Genomic DNA, 22,387 nt, shown 5'->3' with positions numbered 1-22,387 from the left:
TTCTTGAGAGCAATAATTTTATATAATATACAGTACGAAAAAAAAAGCTGTTTTGCTTGTTTAAAATTTACTCTTATGTAAAACTACTAATATCCCTCTTGTTACAATTGAAAGTCACTGTGAAGGACCGAGATCAGATTGTAGTACTTACAAGCTTATATTTGCTTGCTTTCCTCATGTTCTAGGTGGACTTTGATAACCCTGATCTAGAACGGTTTCCCAATTTCAGGAATGTGGTCGGTTATGAGACCGTGGTGGGCCCTGGTGATGTTCTGTATATTCCAATGTACTGGTAAGAGCTATCCTTAACACGGCAATATTATTGATAGTTCTGTTACTTGAGCGTTAACCACAGACAATATTGTGATAAACGCAATTTAAAGAATACATTGAGATACACAGTATGTGACTATTACTAAAGAAGTAAACTATATTTCTTTGGGCGGAATTCAATAGCCGCTATCGCGCCCGACGGAGCTATTCAATTCTTGCTCCTGTCGGGCACGCGGCTAAAGCCGGCTAAACCCGGCTTTACGCGGCTAAACCTGACCTCTATGGGTGCGATCAGCACGAAAATCTTGGACAATTGTATAGCGGCCCGCGATCTCCTGTCACTTTAGACGGGAGATGCGGGCCGCGAATACAATTGAATTCCGCCCTTTGAGTTTACACTATAGCCTAATGTGGGGGCACATACCTGAATGATGAATCAGCCAGCTGCCTGACGACCAACTGATCCAACGATTTGGATGGCCGCCGACAGCTCTGCCGGGCCCAGGTAAAGGTGTGTGACTCCTGTTTCATTTCTAAAACAGTATCTCAATAATGAAAGAAATAGTTAATATTTTTATCTTGTCATCATTCGCTCAGGAGTGTAATTATGTGTATAAAAACAATATTAACAGACGCTGGCTATTGGTGTAATCATTCTGTATAGGACAAACCCCGTGATCACCAGTACATCACAATCCGTGGGAATCCGTAGTTTGCAGTGATGTTCACAGGCACTACTGAAGGGACACTTTTGGGATTTGTTTAGTGCTGATAAAGTTTAGCCACAAGGCAGATGAAATCTTAGACCCAAATCTAACTCTCATCCTCATCTATGAAGGAGCTCTTGCTGGCAGGAGTTCAAATAGCAAAGTGGTTGCATGATTTCAGGATGTAGTTAAAATCCCGTCTGTCGGGATGCCGGCACTCACAATGCCGACTCCAGAATCCCGACCCCAGCCAGTAAGTACTGGGATTAGGGTTGGGCACTAGATTTAAGCAACTCTGGGTGATTAGTAGTTTTTTTTTTTTATTATTTACAACTATTTGCGAACAGCATTTCCATGGTATTTTTTTTTCCAGTGTGTTTGCTTTTCTTCCTTTATTAGTCTTCTTATTATCTTTTATAAGGTGCCACAAGGGTTGCATAGCGCCATGCAAGGTACATACAGACGGTGGATATAAATTCACATACTTACTGAACAGTTAGCATAATTGTGTAGAGCAGACAAGGGAAGAGGGCCCTTACATTGTATAGGTAATATGGGTGGACATAATGGGAGAAGAGGGCAGAGACTGTAAAAATAACTGGAGCGGTGGAAAACTAGAATGAAAAAAAAGAAATGATTTGTGGGCACATGAAGCCCGGGAGGCTGGATGAAAGTCTAATGGAGCGAACAGGCATTCCAGTGTTTAGGAACAGCCCAGTAGAAATCCTGGATGGGAAGTGGTGATCAGGGAGGAGGAGAGGCTGCAATCATTAGAGTGAAGAAGGTGAGAGGGAGTGTGTGAGTAAGCAAGGCTGGAAATGTAGGGTTGAGCAGCAAAATTGAGAGCCTTGTAAGTTGGAGAGAAGTTTTGAATTTAAGGGTAGAGGGAGTCAGTGGAGGGATGAGGGAGAATAATAAGGTGGGATCAGAACTGAGGATAGACTGGAGGTGAGTGAGGCCGGAGTTGGTAAGGCCAGGGAGGAGCAGATTGCAGTAATCAAAGTGGGAAATGAGAAGGGCATGAAATTAGAGTCTTAGTAATGGAATCAGCAGGATAGTTTGGTTATGTATGTTTATATAATATACTGGCTGATGTACCCGGGTAGACCTTAGATATTTACTGTTTCCATTTCTATCTCACCACACATTAATCCTTCACCTCTATAGTAATGCATCACTGCTATAGTTATACACTAGTATGACCAGCATAAGATAAGATTGATTTTACCATTTCCCTTGAATTCCCTGGCAGTCCCGGCCATACGATTTACATACGATCTGTCATACGATCACTCGTCCCTATACGACGGATCGTGATACGATTGATCGTGTGCCTTACCAAAAACATGCGATCATAATAGAGTTAAATGACGCCGCTCGGATGGTTGGACGCGCGATGCATCGCATGCTGAAATACACGGCACAATCAGCATACGATTACGCCGGATAATATGGGCTGCACATCTGATCACAAGATGCGTTTTAAAAGCTGCGGGAGCGCGATTTGCACCGTATCCTACATAAAAACTACACTATTTCCACACGATTCATCGTACGACGCATTGAAAATCGGGCAATCGGCCCGAAATCGTGCTTGTGTATGGCTCTCATAAGACATTACCTTTCCTCACCTGTGTACTAACACAATCAACTTCCTCACCTCTGTAGTTACACCTTTCCCTCCCTCGCTCATGTTGTAACCCATTCGACATTTCCCTCCCTCACCTGTGTAGAAATACAATCCCTCCCTAACACCTGTAGTAACACATTACCCTCACTCAGGTGCTTCATGATGGTATTATACTTATTATTATTATCTTATATTTATATGGATTCCATTACACCATTAGTCGGCTTGCACAGCTCACTGTATGCCGTTCCATTATTTTGTTTTCTCTTTCCTAGAATCCAGAGCTTTTTGTCAATTTAATTGAGATAGTCAGTAGCTGAGGGCATGGCGTATTTGCCACACACCGATACATTGCTCTTCTGGGTGGGGTATGACACAAGGGGAATTGTGACCCAGAAAAGAAAGGACCAAGAGAGCAGATAGAAGAGTTAGCAGATGGAAATTATATATAATGGACAAATATCCCTGTGCTGGACTCAATTAACATAGAATATTTTGAGGTTATTGTCACTTTAACAGCTATTTTACAGTTGAAGTTTTATATGAATGAAATGTACTAACTATAACTATTACAGGTGGCACCATATTGAGTCACTATTGGATGGTGGGACAACAATTACAGTTAATTTCTGGTACAAGGTATGTTTTCATAGATTTGTCAGCTGTATTATATACAATTTTTTTTTTTTTTTTTAAATTTTGAAAAAATAGTAATTGGTAAAAAAATTTTGCACTTCACTTACAGCATGTAATGTGTGTTAATGTGACTACTGGAACTCCTCACACAGAGCTGTTATGTGCATTGCCTTATCGGGGACAAAATAATGGATGTAGGCTTTTGTATGAACTTTGCAATAGGAATAAGCAATCTCTAGAATAATTATCTAAACATATTTCATAGTAGCAAAGATGAATAAAATTATAATATCTATGTATAAAAACCTTGAATCAGTGGAAACTAATTAAACTTTAGCACATTTGATGGGTTTCCTTTTGGCATTCATGTGTCATTGTAATGGAATATAATGTTTCTATATAATTTTCTTTTTTAGTCTTGATGAGAATGATTTTAATTTCATTACGGTGTCATTTTTAAATAGGGTGCCCCAACTCCAAAAAGAATAGAATACCCTCTGAAGGCGCACCAAAAGGTGGCGATAATGAGGAATATTGAAAAGATGCTTGGAGAAGCCCTTGGAAACCCACAGGAGGTATGTAACCTAGTATAGGGCTCATTCAGATGACTGTTTATTTGCATGAAGCCCAATAATGTAGAAAGAAGAACAAGGGTTTGCTAATCCCAATTTTTTATCTCCGTAGATGTTCACAACTGAGCTTCTGCCCAGGGAATAGTGCAGTTATGTCTGTGTAACCAAACTCCTAGGCAATCAGTGATCTTTAATTTCCCAAAAAACTACTGCTCTCTTGGGGGCCTGGGTTTGGGAGCCTGGATGAGAACACCCAAGAAACAAAACAGTGATCAGATCTGCATTACTTACTAATATACTGGATAATCCCTTCATTCTGAGAAAGTGTTTCTTTCAGATTAAGGGGCCTATGTATTAATAATTGTGGCACTGCCTCGATTATTGGCAATCTGTATCGTGGTGGATATTTTCATTCTGAATGAAAATATCCCTATGTACTAAACTGAACCCGCAGGGACCATGGTAGCAATAACCGTTGTCCTTGCAAGTTACATTAATGGCATATTAGGTCTTTCACAAATGTGAAAGACTCCTCTATCTGGGGGCAATCGAAGACTGCACATCCAGAACCAACTGCAGTAGAGGAATCGGAAGATCTCTCTCCTGTGAGTAAAACCTCCATAGGCTTAAAACGGTTTACACCATTTGAAGATTATGTAAACTAATGGGGCCAAACTCCATTAAGCTTTGATGTTTGGTACATAGGGGTCAGATCCCCCATTGATGATAATGGGGACTACGATGCACAGTGCTAATTAGCCTTCTGCAGGAGAATTCTGTGTAAGTAGTTTCTACATAATTTTATGGAAAAAGCTTGATAAATAGGACTCTAAGAATGAAACTTCCACTATAAGCAATTTTCAATCAGTTGCGAGGCACACTGGAACCTTGCATGCTACTATATATGAGCAGAGTAATCTCTGTAATTCCTTTATCATCCATCTGGGGGATGCCTTACTTCTGGGTTATGTAAAGTGGTGGGTGGAGATGGACACTAACTAATTGAAACTGGCTCCCACCCCCTATATAACTCCTCCCTTACCACTGTAAGCTCATTCTTGTTTTTAGTGCCTTTTGGAGTAAGGCACTAGCTAAATAGGTCCTAGCTTTTAGTTAGGTTTTATTTCTTTACTTTGATGTTTTGAATGTGGGTGCTTAGTTCCTCGAGACACGTGACAAGCTCCAACAGAGTATAAATTTAGAGGTTTTGTGTGAACCTGTATACCACTCTGGTGACTCTCTCAGGGGCAGTCTTTAAACTACCATGCCCCTGGGTCTCTCTCCAGTCCAGACACACATTTGAGGGGGCCGCAGGCAAAAAGGTAAGATTTATTAGTGTTTAAATCTTGTTGCCATTATATTGCTGTTCTGCACACTGCTTTAGAGCAGATTGGTCAGGACTTGTAAATACTCACAGATCCTGTAGAGCCGGCTGGTCTCACATCTCCAGGGACTGTCGGCAGAACACTGCTTCAATCCTCACCGCAGGTACCTGAGGCTGTGTTGATGTTCTGCTATCATGCTCCAGAGAGGGTTACAGAAGCAGCAACATGCTACTGCTGCTTTATGAGAGAGAGGGGCTTTGCTGGTTCCAGGACGCCGATGACACGTGCAGACGCACAGGGGTGACATCAGGTGCGGCCACAATTACAATTTCTAGCTGGAAGTTTACACAGGTCGCTGGAAAGAGTGCCGCTACACAGAGTGCGTGCGGCGGGTGACGTCATCGGGAACAGCGGGCGCTCGGAGAAGTTGTGTGTAACATACCGCTGCACGTGTGTCTTCATTCACCTGTCTTTTCTATTCATTAAGGGCTACACTTTTAGAATTTAGGTAGCTATCTGTTTGGAGTAGACTTGTCTTTCTTCCTCAGTATGGATAAGCCAGATAAGGGTTCTAAGAAACAAGTTCCTGTTTATATTTGTACAAAATGTGAGAAAAAATTGCCAAAAGGTACGGACCAAGGGTCGCTCTGTGCTGGTTGTTCACAGGAGGTTTCATTATCGGGATGTTCAGCTGAACAGTCAGTGATTCCTGATTGGGATAGAACTATGACAGATGCCAAAGGTGAAAATTATGTGAGATCCTATGATTACGCTCCTCTTTTGGTTGATCCCTCAATGCAGCCCAGAATATGGGATGATGCCTCGCTCAGATGGCAAAGTCTTTAAAAAGCGATCACATTTCTCTATGGTTTTTCTGGGAGAACGGACTTCTGCTTCTTCACAGGAGGAGGGTGTCTCCCAGTCAGATTCAGGAGTTTCTATGCTGATAGATGCTGACAGGGAAACTCTGCAGTTACAGGAGGCAGCTATGCCGGATACTAGCTCAGTTTATTTCCTTAAACGTAAGAAGAAACATGTTTTTGGTGTTTCCAAAATGTTCTCATTTTGAAGAATTTATTAAAAGAAACCTATTCCAGAGTCTGTATTCTGAAAAAATATAAGGGTCTTGATCCTTTTTCAGAAGAGGATACAAACAATGGGAAGTTCCACCTATTGTGGATGTTCCTATTGCTAGGTTGGTTAGGAATATGATTACCCCCACTACTCAGTCTGTAACTTTTATAGATCCTATGGATAGGAAGAATGAGGCTGTTCTTGAATCTATATTCGCCTTGTCAGGAGTATCGCTGCGGCAATTCTGGCCAGCGCCTCGATGGTAAAGACTATCGGTCCCTGGATAAATCCGATGATTACTGGCTTTCAAGAAGGAATCTGAAGCTAACTCCCGGAAGGGGACCTTTTAGGGGACAGGGTGGCCCCAGCACCAGTAGACCCGCTGCTAAGTCAGCAGGTAGATCCAAAAGCCTGTCACGGAACTGGGTCCCATCCCCTGGTGGGAGGTCACTTACTCAGGTTCCGGGAAAATTGGATCCTTTTCAATCCGGATTCTTGAGTAAGTCGAATAATCACCAGGGGTTACATTTTGGATCTGGAAGGTCCTGTTCCAAAAAGATTATTTTCCACTCCTCTCCCTGTGTATGGTTGCAGAAAGACAGCTCTCTTGCAGGCAATTTCTGTGCTTTCGGCTCCTGAGTAATTATTCCGGTTCTAGTACTAGAGCAGGGCATGTGGTTTTACTCCCATGTTTTCCTAGTAGACAAACCAGATGGATCATTCCAACCTATTCTCAACCTCTGGGTTAAATCTTTATCTTCACTTGGAAAAAATCAAGATGGAGTCGATAAGGTAAGTCATTTGTTCTATGGAGGAGGAGGTTTTTCTGGCCTCCATAGATATCTAGGATGCCTACCTCCATATTCCTATATGGAAAGGTCATCAACCTCTTCTGCCGTTTGCTGTGGGGCATCAGCATTTTCAGTTTCAGGCTCTACCTTTCGGTTTGGTCATCGCCACCAGAGTATTTACAAAGGTCATAGCATATGTTATATACCTATTCAGGAGAGTGGGGATTAATGTGTTGGCCTATCTGGACGTTTTTTTTGCTAAGAGTTCCCTCAATAGCTCTATTACAACAACACCTTCAGATTACAGTAGGCATGCTCCAGAGATTCGGCTGGATCATCAATCTCAGAAGATGGTCTTTTTGGGTCTTCTATCTCGGTTCAAAGGGCCATGCAGATATTGGGGAAAATATCTGCATGGCCCTTTGAACCGAGAGAGAATATCAAATATTGGGGAAGCAGTTTCTTTTGCTAGATTTCATGCCCGACCTCTACAGAAACAATTGCTTCATCGATGGTTAAAACTAGACCCTCGATTAAACCGGCAGATGTTCAGATTATCACCTCGGACCTGGAGGTTTCTTCAGTGGTGGCTGCAGGATGCAAATCTGAACAAGGGTGGCTAATTGTCAGTAAAAGTCTGGACCATTGTCCCCACAGATGCCAAACTATCAGACTGGGGGGGGGCATTGGTTTTGGAACAAAAACTTGGGCTTTGGTCTGTCCAGAAGAACGCTCTGCCTATCACTGTAGTGGAATTAAGGGCAATTTGATATGCACCGATTCAGGCTCACGGTTATCTAAAGAATTTACCAGTAGGAGTCCAATCAGACTGTGCCACAGCAGGGTGGTGCACACAGCTGGCTAGCAATGAGAGATGTTTCTCACATCCTTCATTGGGCCGAAAATTGGGTTTCGGCTATTTCAGTGATTTACATTCCAGGGGGTCGCCACAGTGTGCACCCAGGAGAATGGGAATTACACCAGGAGCTGTTTGCAGAAATAGTTGCCAGAGGGGGATCTCCAGACATACATTTGATGGATTCACGTCTGTACAAGAAGCTTCCAGGGTACGAATCTCGGTCCCGGGATCCTCAGGCAGTTCTGGTGGATGCCAGGACAGTACCTTGGGGGTTCCAGCTGGAATATATCTTTCCTTCTCTGGTAATGTTACCAATGGTAATTTAGCGGATTCGACAGGTGGCGTGGCTGGTCACTCTGGTAGCTCCAGACTGGCCATGCCGTCATTGGTACGCAGCTCTTAAGAACATGTTGGTAGAAGTTTTGTATCATCTACCGCTTCAGGGTCCATCCTGTCTCCCCAATTTGCCTCGCTTGGCTTTGTCGGCATGGTTCTTGAATCCAAGATTCAAGCCTGTATCATGGTGAAATCCATGATACAGGCTCGTAAGCCGGTTATTTCCCAGATCTATCATCCGATATGGAAGATATACATTTCTTGGTGTGAACGACACATGTTCAAACCGGAAAAGTTCCAAGTGTCTCGCCTATTGTCTTTTTTGCAAGACGGTTTGGTTAAGGGTCTGAAATTTGTCTTCTTTTAGAGGACAAATTTCATCCATCCTGTTTCAAAGGAAGTTGGCTACCATTCCAGAAGTTCAGACATTATTACAAGGGGTTCTTCGCATTCAGTCCATCTGGTTCCTGCTTGGGACTTGAATTTCGTTTTGAATGCTCTCCAAATGGCACCATTCGAGCCCTTGAAGCCTGTAAAATTGCGATATCTCACTATGAATGTTTTATTCTTTTGGCCATTGCCTCGGCCCAAAGGGTATCTGAATTAGCGTCTCTTTTCTGTAAACCTCCGCTTATTATTTTTCTTGAGAATAGGATAATGTTACGCAGTAAACCTTCTTCTTTTCTGCCAAAAGTGGTATCTGCTTTCCACATTAACCAGGATATTGTCCTTCCGTTTTTTTGCCAGAATTCACTGACTAATGAAGTTTCTTCCTTAGCACTGTTGGATGTGGTACGTGCACATGGACCATACTTCGTTTTTGAGGTGTACGGAATCCCTGTTAGTTTTGATCGATGCACCAAAAAGAGTCTGGCCTGCCTTAAAAGGGTCCATCACTAGATGAGTTGCTTCTGCCATCAGAGAGGCATAATTGTCCTCGAATGTGAGGGTTCCGGCCTCTCTTCGGGCTCACTCGACTCGTGTTTTCAGGGCTCTTGGGCTGTACGGCATGGTGCCTCGGTTAAGCAGCTCTGCAAAGCAGCTACCTGGTCATCCGTACACACTTTCACAAAATGTTACCGCTTCCATACAGTTCCCCGAGATGGATCATAAAGGAAATATGATTTTTATTTACCGTAAAATCTCTTCCTGGGGGATGCCAAAGTTCCTCCCTTGTTTGGTTTTCTTGCTGTCACCTGTTGGTGTCTGGGTTTTTAATTTTTTTACGTGGCTCTCCTCCGGCTTTGTTATACATGAGACTGTGCTTACGGTGGTAAGGGAGGGGTTATATAGGGGGTGGGAGGCCAGTTTCAATTAGTTAGTTTCCGATTGCACCCACCACTTTACATAGACCAGTTGTATGGCATCCCCCAGATGGGCTCCAAGGAAGAGATTTTTTTGTAAGGTAAAACCACACAGAGGTTTGTGTGAAAACAGGCTAGGTTTTCTCTTCCATAATTACCTGCGATGAGTGCAGCCATACGTTGTGCAAGATTCCGACAGAATCTCACATTTAATTGAATTTACCCTACAGTTGAAAATGGTTTGTTTTGTATATTGCTACAGGGCTCATTTTTGCAGTGTCTAATTTTTATTTGTTTAGGATAATATACAGTAATAAGTGTTATGGATAATTGTATAAACAATTGTGAAATATGTTTTTACGTAGTGACCTATTTGGTTCTTTGTGATGCCAGGGATGGGTGTTACTGTGCAGTTGTACATACATTGGGTTACATTCCTCACAGTTCAAAATGAAAGTGACGTCAGAGAGCTTCTAAGGTTGAGAATTCAATCATTGCGATGTTTGGTTGCGCTAATTATATATTACAGTAGCAAACGTTGCTTATTTTCCTGTGCAGGGAACAAGATTTCTGGTCGGGAAGTGCCTTCTCTCATCCGTTCCGGAGGGACTTGGCGGCTGAATTGAATTCAACCCTGAATGTTCGCCTCCTATTGTGTATAAAATCAGCGCCTCCTTCCCCCAGTCTGTGTAGTTTGTGTTCATGTCCGGTGAACATGAAACTGCACCACATGGGCTCTTTGCACCTGAACATAGACCATAATGGAGAGAAAGAGATAAAAATTAGCTTCATTATTTGATCTGCACAGCCAGAAATAACACTCCTAACCATACGGATATTTGAGGTCTGAAGAAGTATATTAATCACAATCATTTACTGTAGATTAACAGCTTTGTGTGTACTAAATGACTAAAAATGCATAAAGAAGACCACTCTAAAACATAATTTGATCAAGTTGTAATTGAACTATCAAATTTTTGTCACGTTAATAATAGTTATGTATAACCCTTCATGTGATTTGTGAGGCTATTACAAGTCTGTAACCTGTATTATTTGTTTATGCATTGGTCATGGCATTTAAAATACTATACACCAGTAGAGATTTGTATCGCATTATTATTTAATTTTAATGAAAATTAATCCTAAAACAGTTGTTGCAAAAACCACATTTTCTTTGACTGTACAACACAACTTGGTCACTTAAATGAGTGTATATCTTCCACGAAGTGTACTCCAATCTGACGCTATCAAAACAGCTTGGTGGGCAATGCGGCATATATCTAAAACTGAACATAAATAGAATAGAGAAAGTTAGACGTCTCTATAAATAAAAACATAAACTACTTTAAAAAGATACGGATTCTATGGCAGTATTGCAGTTAGCATCCTGTGCTTCTGTTGACTATTTTGTGTTGTCATTTTTATTTTTTTTTGCATTATGAACTATGGGCAGCACAGACAGTGTAATTGTTAGCGTTACTGCCTCACAGCACTGAGGTCATGGGTTCAATTCCCACCATGGCCCTAGCTGTGCGGAGTTTGTATATTCTCCCTGTGCCCGTGTGGATTTCCTCCGGGTACCCCGGTTTCCTCCCACACTCCAAAAATATACTGGTAGGTTAATTGGCTCCCACCAAAAATTAACCCTAGTGTGTATGTGTGTGTGTGTACATGTGGTAGGCAATATAGATTGTAAGCTCCACTGGGGCAGGGACTGAAGTGAATGGCCAGATATTCTCTGTAAAGCGCTGCGAATATGTGCGCGCTATATAAATAACTGTAAATAAATAAAAATAATAATCTATGACTCTCTCGTTACCAGGTTGGTCCTTTGCTAAACACGATGATAAAGGGGCGATACAACTAACGCTGGATTGAATGAGCAGTGACAGACAATATGTGTGTGAAACTGCTGTTGCTTTCTCAATTCACTTGTGAAATGACTGACAAGAAATAGACGATTGGAAGCACTTAACTGGCCAGCTGTTATCCAATACTTTTGGTTTGCACCACTCACTACTGTGTTGTTCAGTTTTTTTTTTCATATATTTTTTTTGGTTACTGAAGATGAGGAGAAAATTAATTCAACAAAACAATGCAACGCATAATATTCTACTTTGCACTCTATACACTCCTTTGTTCATCCGCCACCTCGTCTACATGCAAAAAGTGTTTACTGCATCCGTTCACTGCATCAAGTACGGTAGCCAAAGACCTGGCATGATCAACTTTTTTCCTTTAATCAAGGCCTTCTAATGGATTCTATAATGATGAAGTATTCTTTGTTTATAAAATTGTCTATGAATATGAACTTGTTTTTGTTTTCAAAATATAACTTACTCCATAAAGACAACTTTAAACAGTTATTTAACAAATGGAAAAGGAAAAAAAAAATACTCAGGCAATTACGTTTCGGCAACACAAATTGATCATTTTCACCATTGGCAAGCACACACATAGTGTCTCGGGCTGTGACCGCTTTGCTTGTCTGGGAGACTATTTTGACTTTCCTTTCATGTCTACAATAGAAACGCTGTTTCCAAAAGCCAGGTTAATGTACATGTTTCAGCAATTTTATATATGTAGACCACTGGATAAGCGCTAATGAAATTCGTTTTTTTTTTTTTTTTTTACCTCTCGTTGCTGCATATGAAGTGTTTTTTTTTTTTTCTAGAACTCAAAGCACACAATACAAGCAGAAGAAACCTCCTCAGTGCCTATAGCAGCCTTTTTCCATTCAGACAAATAGAGAAAAATAAGTCTTAAAGCAACTTGCTTTTAAAAATGCCTGTAGCTGTGCAAGGCATGATTTGTAGAACAAGCAGTCAGGCCCAGTTATGATGATTGTAGTTTCCTGGTAGACCTCAAGTTTGGAAGGAAAATTGTGTGCTACAGAATGATAAAGCTTTGTGTGTTAAAGTGCATCTGTTTACACAGTGATCGGGCTTAACCACTGTTCATAGTAACGTAAATGATCTTTTGACTAAAAATCCATGGGTCATGAATATTAGTCATGAAGTGCTGTAGCGAATTCACAGGATATATTCTCATGGATTTTGGTCCAGTCTCCAAAACAGAAGCTGACACTGTGTGCAGGTGACAGGCGCAGGTTTTGATAAAGGCTGATCACACCTCGCGGGCATGAACTAGATGGTAGATTGGACTCCTAGGCAATTTATTTTTTTATTTTTAAACTGTTTTCTAATCAATAATGGTCTTCCTATGCATCAGTGTTTTGTATTGTGCAAATAATTTGTCTCTTTATGGTCAGTGGTGGGGTTTATAAGATTTGGCCAGCCTTTCAATCCACAACCCTTTTAAGAGAGTGTGATCTGTATCGTCTGGGGAAAATATATAGCAAGCAAGCACTGATGCATACATAAATTATTTCATTATTTTAACAGTTAATCGATTACATTTGGAATGAGTTCCTAAATGAATTGCCTCGTTCATAATTATGTAGAAATTTAAATGAAAATGCACCTGATATTCCCACACACAACTTAAACAAGGATGTGTCTAGTTGACAGTGCTAAATTCTGAAACAAGGGTTTGTAACAGACACCTCATTCCTTCCTCCATGATACCATTTTTTTTCTGAACTTCTAGTACACCAGCTGGATCGGTCTTTTGGGACATTCAGTAGCTGCAAAGAGGACTTACAATGGTTGACATTTGATGGGGCCTGATGCAATATACTATACCTGTCTTTAGAAAAGCTCTGCCAGCAAAGTAGAGGGTATAAATATATAACAAAAAACTGCTTTATAATACTCTCTTTATTTTACTATTGAAGATAAATGCCACAATCAGGTACTACTTTTTGGGATCCTTGGATTAATATGGACGTTTGCCTTGTACACCTTATTGATCAGATACTGTATAGTCTAAGTACAACTTTGGTACAATAAAGCCATCTTTCTGCCAATGATAGTGATTTGGTACTGTGTACAATCACTCATTCTGCCCTAATTACTGCAGCTTGTGTGCGATTTGCCTCCTTTCATCGACTTTTTGGCTCCCATTTACATTGGTTTAATCTGCACATTTATTTCATGTACATTTTGTAGTTAGATTTTCAGGCCTCAGTGTCCGCAGCTTTTTAATGTATTTTTGATTTCTTAAATAAAAATAAAACAATTACCCTGGCTGTTTGTAACTGGAGGAATACCTTTCATGTTGCCTTTTTTTTATCCATGTGTTTGGAACGCAATTCTACCTCCTGTAATAAAATGTTTGTAATCAACATGTTTTATTTTTTTTTTTAGCATGCACTTAATAGCATTCTGAAAGCATGACTTTTATTACCCTCTGCCCACATATCTGTCAAGGACCAACACAATTGTTAACGGAAAGGCTTATATAACAATCCGAGAACCTCAGAAGTGTTTTTTAGTATTGAGTATATGACCTGAAATGTCAAGGCTCGGATTTATTTTATCGACTTCCATGTGCAAAAAGAAATTGGGTGATTTGATTTACACATGGCGTAATAAACACACATGAAGCTAAAAAGAAAATGGAAGTAATTCAGTATATGCTTAATATGTTTTGATGTATGGCCACACCACATCAGGTGTCATTTGTGGAAGCGGCATACTGTTGCAAAATGACAGTGCGCACTGAGGCTGGTGTTGGTGCACCTGTAGAGGCCTGGGTACTGAGTAATTCATCAACACTTATTTATATAGTGCCAGCATATTCTGTTGTATTTTACAGTTTGGATGTACTAAGATACCAATTCAAACCATCTACTATACTAAACAGTACGCGCACACATACTCTCTATAACAAATGTTTTGCACATGGTCAGAGCCCAGCTTAGTTGTATATGCCTTGACGAGTAATTACTTGTTACTAGTTGGCCTTAATACCCACCACTTTATTTTTGTTTAACATTTTTCCAAAGGGAAATATTCACCTAATTCCCAATTGTCATTTTATGTTCATGTTGTATATAAACATTGGAATGTAGCAAGTTATTTCCATGTGAAAAACTTAAAAACTAATAGTATTATAGTCCTTAAGCACAGCTATTCTAAAAATATAAAGTACTTTATTGCTACCACCAGAGGGCAGAATTAGCATGACTAAAGCCCTGAAAATGCTATTTGTGACATTGCTGGTTATAGTGAAATTGTACTTGTATGTGTCATACAAGTAGAATTATAAAAACATCTCCATTAAATATTAATTTAAGAATGAAGATTAATATTTTTATTTACTTTTAATGAATCTTGGCCAATACTGTAATTATGGAACCATTTTGTTTCCTCAAAACAAGGTCATTAAATGACCATTTATTTGTCGCATCAGAACTAGCAAAATGCCAATATTTGTAATCGTATGCCCTTTTAGAGCAGGTTATTAGAACACATGGTACCTAAAGACTTATTTTGATGTATTCTGCAAACCAGCAAAAAGTAGACTGTTCTAACAAACAGCATCTATAATAATCCTAGTAAAATAACACAGAATTGATGACCATTGTCTTGAAATATGAACAAATATGCTTTGTAATGGCCCTCCCTAGGGGTAGTAAATAGGTTATTATAAATATAGATATGACCTCTATATTTACTGTCTGTTTCCTCGCAATATCAAATATAGGGGCTGGTGCAGAGAGCGATCTATGCCAGTTGGCATTGTGTAAAAATGGTCTGCACCCTCCTGAAAACAGGACCACACGCATGTGCCCCCATACAGTTTTGTATGGATCGGACATGCCCTCTTGTGACTACCATAGGCCGAACATGCTAATGGCATGTTCATCAAGTATAGGAAGTGCAATGTATACATTGTTCTTGTGTGCATGTTTTAGTATCTTGTTTTTATTTATTTGTACACCAAATGAAGAGTTGTATCTTGTGGTTTAGAGAAGTTTTACCCTTCTGCACCACGGGAGGGTTCTGTCCTTCCTGAGCTCGCCTTAGGACACCTGCGTTACGGTTTGACAGGTGTACCGCCCCAGTGAATGTATTTTGCAAGTGAAACAGTTGGTTAAAAACATGTAATATATATATGCTTAATGTAATCCTGGTGCACATGCTACCACTGCAGGCTTGCACTGTTTTTGTGCTAGTTGCAACTTATATGTATATATTGCGACTTTTCAGTGGACACATTTTAAGCCTGCGATTTGGGATTTATTTTGAAGCTAAAACAGCATCAGCTCTCTAGTGCCATGAGTCGCACTTACCATGGGCAACTGAGTCAAGGTGAAACTGTGAACTTTGTTTAACCAACATTTCTAACTGCCATCTACACGTCACACATGGTATTATAGCAGCACTTTTCATTTTCTTCTCAACTGCTTGTGCATTGCCCTCCATGTTAACCTGGTTCCAGAAGTTTGAAAAGGCTTCTTTGATTGTGAATGAGTGTAGTATATATTATTGACATTAATCATGTCTACACTGGTTAAATTTCGACATGATTAGAATGTCGACAGACCTTCTCTGGTGACTTACTTGGTACAGTGGGTCTAGCAGCTCCAGCTGTGTTGTTTACATCCGGCAGTGATGTCCTGTTGACTTCTGGAGGAATCCTGCGCAACTTCCTGCGGTGAGTACTGCTAATCCCAACACCTAACCCTCCCACTAGTGCCTAACCATAATCCTCCCCCTAGTGCCTAACCTCCCCTCCCACAGCCTAACCATAATCCTCTGCTGCTGGGCTGTACAGAATGTTGACATTTCACATGTGTCGACATTTTCAACGGTGACATAATTGTCAACAGTATGACTACATCCCCTGTGCATCACAACATAAAATATTGGGTTATAATAAATGAGAGAAACAATGATTTACATGCAACTGTTTTTCAAAAATTTACATTGTATTGTATCACCCTCTTGGTCACTATATTTTCTGCATCTATTATAGAAGTGTGTGTCTAGAGGCATTCCCCAATTCCCCTCAATGCTCTCACTGCCTGATGTCTGGACCCAGCCTCTCTTCTCTCCCTAGCAAACTGACCACTACAAATGTTCTAGGTCCTGCAATGGGAACCCACCAGAGGAGAAGGTCCCAGAATTGCTAATTGTGAGTGGAAGTGCAATCGAGACAACGTTAATGCAGAATGAGAACGAAGAGGATGAAGGGCCCTGCCCATGAAGTCATACTGTCTTCGTTATCCTGGGATCATTGTGGGAGATATCAAAAGAAAAAAAATGGGTTGGTAATAAACTTTTTGGCTTAGACCTTCTTTACACAGTGAATGCTTGGTCCTTAAGTTATTCCTTTTGCTACACTGCCTCAACTAACCTTCTAATAGGATGTATTGATGTAATTGTCCTAGCGTTTGCCAAAATAGTGCAATGCTCTTTGCAAACAGGAATTTTGATGATGCCATTTGCAACCGAATCCTGACAAAACAGAGGCTTTTATGATGGGTGCTCACCAACAATAAAACTGCAGTTTTGCCAATCGCCTGTACTTGTGTTTAGGAGATTGGAGTTACAAAACTGACCATGTGCGGAATTTTGTGTTGCCCTGGATTATGGCTTAACACTTAAATATCAGGTGTCTGTCATGATCAGATCATCTTTCTTTGTTATCTGAGGAACATGGCAAAAATCAAGCACGATTCCTTCAGAAGATCATCCTACACTCATACATGCATTTGTATCATTCCGTTTGTACTACTGCAATGCTCTCTACCTGGGAATCAATCCGGGCACCATGCAGGTAATGCTTTCAGCTCCCAGGATGCATTGGGTCCACTCTCCCTATACCCCGCCCCCGAGCCAGAGGAACCGCAGTTTTGTTGGTGCCCACCCAGAGTCTGGTCATCATTTTGCAGGGGGCTGTACTTCAGCCCCTGAAGCTTATTTTATTTATTTTACTTTTACAAAGTATAAAGCGTGCAGCAGCAGACTGTCCATGGGACGTCTGCGCTGCCGCTTCGGTGCAACGACAGTATTGATCTGGGGATCTCGGCGGGCACTCCAGGGGCTAGCCAGGGCCCCCGGTGAGGACCCGGACATCAGGGGACAGGTAAGGCGGGGTCGCCACTCGTGGTGACCTGCTTCATATGGCAGTCGATACCTCCGGTCTCGGGACAGACCGGAGGTGCTGGGTGTGGGCGCAGGCTCCGGCCATCGCGTTCCACTGGACCACCAGGGACATAGTGGTGTGGGAAACCAGCATCCCAGGGGTTAATAAGAGACTGGGGAGACGGCTTCCATGTTTAAGCGGCTCCTCAGCGCGCCTTTCCACTGCGGTCTGGCTTCCCTGAGCTGCTCTCCGGACGCCCCCTCAGAAGTCTCCGGCATCCATTTTCTATGGTGCAGTCGCAGTTCTCCCAGGACAAAACATGGTCTGGCCCATCCTGCATACCTTTCCCCAGGGTCAGCATATGTAGCGCTATTTCCTACCAGACACTGCGTCTGTGTAGTTGAGTATAGTGCCGCTTTGCAGCATCTTTCCTGCATTGTATGTGACTTGTGCTAGCGCTATCTCTGTTTCTTTTTTCTATCTGTCAGCTTATGGCTATACCCTTTCTCTCTTTCTTCCCTAATACAGGTGTTAGGGTGGTTCATACCTGACCTTATATACATTTATTACACATACATATGCAATATAATATTTGTGAGGTCTGTCACATACTGTTGTGTACTGAACTGTGCCATATTTAGGCAACAGGTTGCTGCAGTTTACCTAAGCATAAGACAGGACCAGTATATTGCTCCCTGTTAGTATTTATACATAATCGTGATTGCTTTGTACTCAGTACCATATTGTGTCATTTACCCTGCAGACATGTCTGACCAGGGCAATGAACACATTCCTGTACACATGTCGCAATCTTGCAGATTTTGCACTGCAGTTTTCAGTGAGGAGGATGTGGTTCGGGAGGGGCATATGTGTGAGGTGTTCTAAAACGCCAGGTTCCTCGAGCCCCACCCAGACATCAGTACAGGAGCCACCTTGGGCAACTTTTTCGCATATGCTGGCCTGTATTGTGGACCGTCTGGCGGTCCCGGCTGTTTTTCCTCCTATGGGGGTACCGCAGCAGCTCGTCCCTCACAGGGACTACCACTGGTTATGCAGACCCCTCCTGTACCTCAGCAGGCGGTCATCCCTCTATGGGATTACCACAGGGCAGACATCCACCATGGGTGGATATTTTCTCTAACTCAGTACAGAGTCTGGCAGCAACCTCTACTGCTCTTCAGACCATGTTGCAGAGTGAGAAGCCTGTAATGGGGCCTATCCATTAGCAGATAAAATGAACAATATATCGTTCAATCGTTCATTATATCTGCTAATGGATAGGCCTTGAACAATGACAGATGCGCACTCCCGTGGCCGATAAATCGCATCCATCATCTCTCCAACGTGTTGGTCAATTATCGCATATAGCTCTACGATATTAGCAATATCGTGCAGTTTATATGCGGTGAACGACAAAACATATTAGCAGCTACAGAGCGCTGGAGAGAAAATGATGTCATGCGATATCGTTCATCATTCGTCGTTTGCCAAAATCTGTTATGTACATCACAGATATTGTTCAGCACAGCCACTGGAATTTTCAAGGGATATCTTTTGTCTTTCATAGCTCAGAAATACATCTGCTAATGGATAGGCCCCTTTAGACCAGCTAAGCGTCCTGTGTTGTCATCTCAATCTACACAGCTATCAGAGTCTGAGATGTCGTCTGATGACGGAGAGGTGGCTGATGCCTCTAACCCTGACTCCCCTCGGCAAGAGGCGGAGCCTAAGTCAAGGATTAATATTCCTGCCTTGGTGCGTGCGGTTAGCTCCGTATTGGTTATAGAGGATGACGAGCCAGTCCTTAAATCCAAACACCCCCTGTTTTAACAGTTGAAGGTGACTTCGGCAGTATTCCCTCTGTCAGATCAGCTGGTGGATCACATGGCTGATGCTTGGCAATCACCTGGTAAGAGATATCAACCTCAGAAACGTTTGACCTCCAGTTACCCGTTTCCGGAGGCTCATTGTAAGAAGTGGGAATCTCCCCCTGCAGTGGATTCACATGTTACACGGTTAATTAAAAGTGCAACGTTACCTATGCCTTCCATTTCTTACTTAAAGGATCCTACGGAGAGGAAGGTAGAAACTTGCCTAAAATCTATATATTCTCTTTCAGGAGCTGTTGCCTGCCCGTCAATGGGTAGCTAAGGATCTAGAGAGTTGGGTCGACACACTTGAGGACTCACTGGAAGTTCCAGAGGATCAGGCGTCACTGGTCGGCCATATTAGGGATGCGGCTGCATATATACCGGTGAGGCCGCTCTGGATGTTAGTTTACTAACATCCAGGGTCATGGTCATGTCCGCTCGCCGTTCCCTGTGGTTACGCTATTGGAGCGCAGATGCCGATTCTAAAAAAGGCCTGGAGGCCTTACCCTATAATGGGGAGATTTGTTTGGTCCAGACCTGGACAGGATTGTTCACACGTTAGCAAAATCAAAATCTGCATTTTTGTCCTCAGCATCTGCTCCTGCAAAGTCTCGAAGCTCCTCCTTTAGGTCCTTTAGTCCTCAAGGAAAAGCCAAAGGGCAGTCCTTTCCTAGGCAGTCCACTGCCAAGAAAACTGCCAAGCACAAGACGCCTGGCCTCCAAACAGGAGGATAAACCCGCAGCCTGACGGGGCGGGCCTCCCTCTGGGGAACCCCAGAGTGGGAGGCTGACTTCTTCAATTTGCCCAGTGCTGGTGTCAAACCGCAAAGGATGCTTGGGTAAGAGAACTGGTCTCTCAGGGGTACGCCCTCTCATTCCTTCGAAGGCCTCACCAACAGTTTTTCTGCATAGGCCCTACTTCAGACAAAACCAAGGCCTTGCAGATCCAGAAAGCCAATACAGTCCTTACTGCAAGCAGGGGTGATTGTACCAGTTCCACTATCTCAACGAGGGACTTGTTGTTGTTCTACTCTTTCTGGTTCAGAAAGTGAATGGGTCTTATCAGCCTGTCCTCAACCGCAAAGCTCTGAACAAGTTCCTCAGGGTACCCAGGTTCAGGATGGAAACCTTACGATCCATCATACTTGCTATGGAACCTGGGGATTACATGGTATCACTGGACATTCAGGATGCATACCTACATGTTCCCATAACGCCTTCTCACCAGCGTTATCTGCGATTTGCTATACTGTAACGACACTTCCAGTTTCGGGCGCTGCCCTTTAGCCTATCTACGGCTCCAAGGGTATTTACCAAAATTATCGCTGTCAGGGTATCGACTCCTACCATATCTGGACGGCCACCTTTTATTGGCGAGTTCTCCAGAAGTGCTTCACAACCACCTGCAACTGACAGTTGCTTGTCTACAAGCGCACGGGTGGTTAATCAATTGGAAAAAGTCCTCCCTAATTCCCTCACAGAGGATGGTTCATTTGGGAGCCCTTCTGGATTCTCACCAGCAAAGAATCTAACTCTAGAGAAGATCTTCACGCTGCAGCGGCGAGGACGCAAATGTCTCTGCAGTCGCCGGGTGTCAATCCCCTCAGCAATGCAGGTGCTGGGATCCATGTTGTTCACGTTCAACATGGTGGAATATGCTCAGTTCCATTCCAGGCCCCTGCAAGGACTGATCCTCTCCAGGTGGAATGGATTACCCCACTGGATCAGGGCTCAGACGATGGTACTCTCTCCGGAGGTGCGCCTGTCTCTGTCTTGGTGGCTATTGATGTCTCATCTAACCAGAGGTCGCCCCTTTTGGATTCTGGACTGCATACTTCTAACAACGGACGCCAGTCTCCGGGGATGGGGAGCAGTGATCGGTCCACACTCCTTTCAGGGCCAGTGGACAACGGTAGAGGCATCTCTGCCCATCAACATATTGGAACTTCAGGCTGTGTACAGGGCCCTCATGATGGCAAAGTACATTCTTCATGGAAAGCCCGTGCAGTTTCAGTCCGACAACACCACCACAGTGGCTTACATCAATCATCAAGGAGGCACTCTATGTCAGGCAGCAATGACAGAAGTGTCACATATTCTGACATGGACAGAATCTCATCTCCCGGTCATTTCGGCGGTGTTCATTCCGGGAGTTCTCAATTGGTAAGCGGACTTCCTCAGCTGTCACGATGTGCATCCAGGGGAATGGTCTCTTAACCAAGAGGTGTTTCAATTCCTAGTGGACAAATGGGGTCTCCCAGAGGTAGACCTCAAGGCCTCCCGACACAATCACAAGTTGTCAGTGTACGGGACCAGAACAAGTGATGCCGAAGCAAGACCTTCCGGTTTGCTTACATATTGGCTCCAGCTTAGTCCAGACGTCATTGGTACTCGGATCTTCAGAGTCTCTCCATCGACACGCCGATTCTGCTGCCTCAACGTCTGGACCTGTTGTCTCAGGGCCTTTACCTGGACCTGGATCGTCTGTCTTTGACGGCGTGGCTCTTGAGACAACCCTCCTAAGGTCCAAAGGATTCTCTAGCTCGGTCATCAACATGATGCTTAGAGTGCGTGAGCCTGCCTCCGCCAGGATCTACCACAGAGTGTGGTATACATATTTCCGGTGGTGTCGTACTAGAGATTACGACTCAGGTGTTTCGGATTTCCAGAATCCAGGCATTCCTTCAGGCTGCTTTGGGCCTTGGCCTACGCCTGGCCTCATTGAAAGTGCATGTCTCTGCACTGTCTGTATGGTCCCAACGTAGAATTACTCCACTTCCGGATATTCACACATTCATCCAGGGTGTCCTCCAGATTCAACCTTCCTTTGTCCCCCCAGTGGCTCCTTGGGATTTGACAGTAGTTCTTCGGGCCCTCCAGGGTCCTCCAGTTGAACCACTAGCTTCAATAGACCTTAAGTGGTTAACAGCTAAAACTTTCTTCTGGCAATAGCATCTGCCAGGAGAGTGTCAGAGTTGGGGGCGCTCTCCTGTTGCTCCCCCTTCCTGATA

At 42.8% G+C, this 22,387-nt stretch overlaps 1 protein-coding gene across 2 annotated transcripts in view; it reads left to right on the top strand.

The window, feature by feature from the left end:
- Nucleotides 1-13,753, top strand: part of HIF1AN (hypoxia inducible factor 1 subunit alpha inhibitor) — a 52,719-nt gene extending 38,966 nt beyond the window's left edge. Inside the window, exons 5-8 of one of the 2 annotated variants that reach the window (XM_088475641.1) lie at nucleotides 186-292; nucleotides 3,186-3,249; nucleotides 3,711-3,821; nucleotides 11,330-13,753. In XM_088475641.1, coding sequence (XP_088331767.1) covers nucleotides 186-292; nucleotides 3,186-3,249; nucleotides 3,711-3,821; nucleotides 11,330-11,374 — 327 coding nt within the window. In that variant the 3' untranslated portion in view covers nucleotides 11,375-13,753. The other variant, XM_088475640.1, reaches the window with a different exon arrangement.
- Nucleotides 13,754-22,387: the final 8,634 nt, after the last annotated feature.

The sequence above is a fragment of the Taudactylus pleione genome, unplaced genomic scaffold, assembly GCF_031769625.1.
Source record: "Taudactylus pleione unplaced genomic scaffold, aTauple2 ptg000016l, whole genome shotgun sequence".
Taxonomy (NCBI): domain Eukaryota; kingdom Metazoa; phylum Chordata; class Amphibia; order Anura; family Myobatrachidae; genus Taudactylus; species Taudactylus pleione.
Note: the sequence above shows the minus strand (reverse complement) of the source record. Positions and strands in the feature narration are given on the sequence as shown.